This window comes from Mirounga angustirostris, unplaced genomic scaffold (assembly GCF_029215605.1).
Source record: "Mirounga angustirostris isolate CCGP_5_RB_7025 unplaced genomic scaffold, mMirAng1.0.hap1 SCAF_10, whole genome shotgun sequence".
Taxonomy (NCBI): Eukaryota; Metazoa; Chordata; class Mammalia; order Carnivora; family Phocidae; genus Mirounga; species Mirounga angustirostris.
Window position 1 is genome coordinate 75,867,560 of NW_026991718.1, and position 4,189 is coordinate 75,871,748.

The 4,189-nt window shown below is 58.7% G+C and overlaps 1 protein-coding gene across 1 annotated transcript; it reads left to right on the top strand.

Moving 5' to 3' along the window:
- Window positions 1–1,846: 1,846 nt before the first annotated feature.
- On the top strand, window positions 1,847–3,944 carry OXER1 (oxoeicosanoid receptor 1). The gene has a single exon (XM_045885110.3). It carries the CDS (start codon window positions 2,284–2,286, stop codon window positions 3,442–3,444), a length of 1,161 nt encoding a protein of 386 aa, XP_045741066.1. The 5' UTR covers window positions 1,847–2,283; the 3' UTR covers window positions 3,445–3,944.
- The last annotated feature ends 245 nt before the right edge of the window (window positions 3,945–4,189 follow it).

Here is a 4,189-nt window from a genome sequence, read left to right on the forward strand (position 1 = left end):
CACCTGTATGTCTGAATGCACACGGGCTGTCATGGATGGCCGACCCCCTGTACTCCTGTGACTCATGTGTGTGGTGTGTCGGGGGCACCAGGTGCATGTAGATGTGCGGACGGTCTGTTAGTGGGTGTCCCTACTCGTAAAGGGTCTCTCTTCACTGTGTGTGTGTGGCCCATCCATTCCCAGTCCTGTGCTCATCCTGGGGACACAGCTCATATTGTCCCTCCCCCTCTTGAATCTTTCCCGCTTACTCTTTTTACATGGCTTTTAAAAATAGTGTCTGTTGGGTTTTTTCTCCCCAGTAACAAGTGATGTGTACTAATCATAGAAAACAAAAATACTTAAAAACCCAAGATCCACCACGCAGAATTAACCACGGTTAGCACATGAAAATCACGATAACGCTCCCACCTCTATGTACAGTCACCGTGTCCAAAGACTCAGAAGGCTCCTGGGTGCTCTGCGGGGTTCAGGAGTGCCGGGAACCCTAGAAGCAGCTGTGGGTAGAGACAAAACCCAGAACCTACAGCGGAGACCAGAGCCCGGTTTCCTGGGACTTCAGTGAGAAGTCCAGACGGGGTTGCAGGTGGGGGTAATCGAAGTGGGATCTGGATGGAACAGGTCCCTGGTTAGGGTCAAAGCTTCCTCTGGAAAACGTGGATGCTAAACCCTGCCTTCCCCCACTGTGGCCCACTGTTTTGATTCGCTCCACCATCTGTTTTGAAAGCAGATGGGAACCTGGCTTTGCTGAAAGGGTTTCTGCCCCAGGGCCTGTGCCCACCTCTCTACCCCTAAGGCTTTCCTCTCCCACCAGCCAAGAAGAAACACTGGCAGCCTCCCCCACAAACCCACACAGTCCAGGAGGTGAAGGCAGAGGCTAGTCCGAACGTGGGCCGCAGCAGGGTATTGCTCTGTTCCCCCAGGAGAGAACACGGGGAATGTCCCGCAGAGCCCCCCACTGCACAGGGGCAGGCGGCCAGGAGAAGACGAGCTTGTCCCTAGTGCCCAGGACAGACCTAACCTGAGAAAATAACAAAAATGAGATCTTCTGTTTTTCTTAACATTAGCTCCGTGCTAGGGAGTTCCCTGAGAGGTTTGGCCAACAAGCGGCTGTTTCCAAACAAGGCCTGTCTGCATTCAAAGCTCAGGCTGGTGGTCTCACCACCCGGCATCCTGTGGTCACAGCCTCTTATGGCCTGTCTCCCTCAGCCTTGGCCAGATGGGAGCCCAGGACAGAGGAGAGAGAGGCCTGGAGGCTCTGAGAGAGAGAGGCCAATGGCCACTGTGTCTGAAGCCCCGAGCCTAGGCAGGGTTGGCACGCACGCACCCTGCTGACCGTAGCCAGCCAGCAAGGGAGGGTGTCAGGTCCTGCAGTCCGGAGCCGCAGGCTCCCTCGGCCCTGTCCCACGTCAGGAGGAGTCCAAGGCCCCAGGAGCTCCTGAGAACACCACGCAGTAGAGGAACAGGAAAACCTTGCCTGAAGACAGCCCGGAATCTACTGCCCTGTCTGTGGTGAATGCTGGGTGCTGATGGAGGGGGGCGGACAGTGGACAGGGCATCTCGAAGGCTCTCAGGATTGTTCTATCTGGGGCAGGAGCCCAGTTTCTACCGGCAGGGGAGCTCTCTGCGTGTGGGGGGTATTTCGTGGGGGACATGGACTTTGGACCATCGGGAATTGGGGATGGCAGGGCACAAACAGGCTTATGCCACAAGGCCATGGGCACGTGGTCAAGGTATTGGCTGGAATCCCCACCTCCCTCTCCGGGGACAACATCCTGTTAGCTCCACATTCCCTGCTGCCAGAGCTGGTGGGGGCAGGGAGGCAGCCACCCAGTCTGTACATGGGGGGGCGGGGGTGTACAGGGTGGCCTGCATGACCCTGAGAGCTATGGGTTGCCAGGACCAGCTCCGGCCTTCGGGCAAGCAAACGTCTGAGCCCTCGGCGCTGTGGACACTCTTCCCCACCTCACCCCAGCTGGGCCTTCCTCCCACTTTAGGTTCTCCCTGGGCCTCCGTCTCACCCCTGCTGAGCCCTGCTCTCCTCCTGTGCCAGGGGCAGCCCAGACCCTTCAGAGACCTTGCAGCCAGGTCACTCAGTGTGGGGGGAGGGAGAGGGGCGGGAGGGCTGCAGGGTTCCCCTTTGGCTGGGTGTTTCTCAGTGGCTGCAAGGATGCTGATGAAAAAACCCCAGGATATTGAGTCATTGTGGTGACTAGCTGGTAGTGAGCATCATTCCACTCTGCCCTGAACACTCTTGCAGGGGTAGAAAGCCTGGAAACTTCTCTCATGGCATCTCATAACCTGAGCTCTTCCTCTCCCCTCCTTTCTCTCCCTCCCTCCGCTCTCCCTGCCTCCCTCCCCACCTCCCTCCCTCCCTTCCTCTCCTCCTCTCCTTCGGCCTTCACCTCAGACTTGGGGGCCACCAGAGAGGCCACGGTTTCCTGCTTCCCAGCCTTCTCCCCCACCGTGTCTGCCTTCCTGGCGCCGATCCTGGGTATGGAGTTCGTCCTGGGCCTGGTGGGGAACAGCTTGGCGCTCTTCATCTTCTGCTTCCACACGCGGCCCTGGACGTCGAACACGGTGTTCCTGGTCAGCCTGGTCGTTGCCGACTTTCTCCTGATCATCAACCTGCCCCTTCGCGTGGACTACTACTTCCTGCAGGAGCACTGGCGCTTCGGGGCCACCATCTGCAAGCTCAACCTCTTCATGCTGTCCACCAACCGCTCGGCCAGTGTGGTCTTCCTCACGGCCGTCGCACTCAACCGCTACCTGAAGGTGGTGAGGCCCCACCACGTGCTGAGCCGGGCCTCCGTGTGGGCGGCCGCCAGGGTGGCCGGGGGGCTGTGGGCCGGCATCCTGCTCCTCAACGGGCATCTGCTTCTGGCTGCCTATACCGACCACTCCTGCCTCAGTTACCGGCTGGGCGTGAAGTCCTCGGCCTCACTTCGCTGGCACCAGGCCCTGTTCGTGCTGGAATTCTTCCTGCCGCTGGCCCTCATCCTCTTTGCCATCGTGAACATCAGGCTCACCATCCGGCGCCGCAGCCTGGGGGAGCAAGCGGGCCCGCGGAGAGCCATGTGCTTGCTGGCCGCGGTGGTGGCCGTCTACATCGTCTGCTTCTTGCCCAGCGTCGTCTTCGGCATGGCTTCCATGGTGGCCTTCCGCCTGCATGCCTGCCACGCCCTCGACCTCTGCACACAGCTCTTCCACAGCTCCCTGGCCATTACTTACCTCAACAGTGTCCTGGACCCCGTGCTCTACTGCTTCTCGAGCCCCAACTTCCTCCACCAGGTCCGGGCCCTGCTGGGCCTCAGCCAGGGCTGGCAGGGCCCAGCCAGTGACGAGAGCTCCTACCAGCCCTCTGCCCGGCGCCGGGAGGCCTCTAGGGAGGCGCAGGCTGCGGAGAAGCTGCAGGCCGAGGTCTCGCTGGAGGGCCCGCTTGAGTAAGGAGGCCCCTCCCAGGACTGGGGGTTCACAGGGCCGCAGGAGGAAGGACGGCCGGGCTCTGACCTGGAGGGAAAAGGTTGCCAGCACAGGGAGCCTCAACCAGCGGGACATCTGCAGGAGCCAGGTGGGTGGCAGGGGAAGGAAAGGGTCTTGACCTTACACAGCAGTGTGTCCCAGATGACATCCCCAGAGCACAGGAAAGAGCCCGATGGCAGGTAGAGACAGGCAGGGGCTGTGACAGCTCCCCTCCAGACAAAGGGCCACCCCGCTGCCCAGTCCAGGGGCCAGAGTGTGAGGACTGAGAGCACAAGTCTTGCTTTGGAGATTGGACAGCCACATTTTCCGTCATCTCTAACTTGTCCCTTTCAACGCTAATAAACTTCCTTTTGAAAATGCAAGTTTGAGAGAAAGACATGTATCATATGATCTCACTGATATGAAGAATTCTTAATTGCAGGAAACAAACTGAGGGTTGCTGGAGTGGGGGGTGGGGTGGGAGGGATGGGGTGACTGGGTGATAGACACTGGGGGGGTATGTGCTCTGGTAAGCGCGGTGAATTGTGCAAGACTGTTGAATCTCAGATCTGTACCTCTGAAACAAATAATGCAATATATGTTAAGAAAAAAAAAGAAGAAGAAGAAGAAGGTAGCAGGAGGGGAAGAATGAAACAGGGGAAATCGGAGGGGTAGACGAACCATGAGAGACGATGGACTCTGAAAAACAAACTGAGGGTTCTAGAGGGGA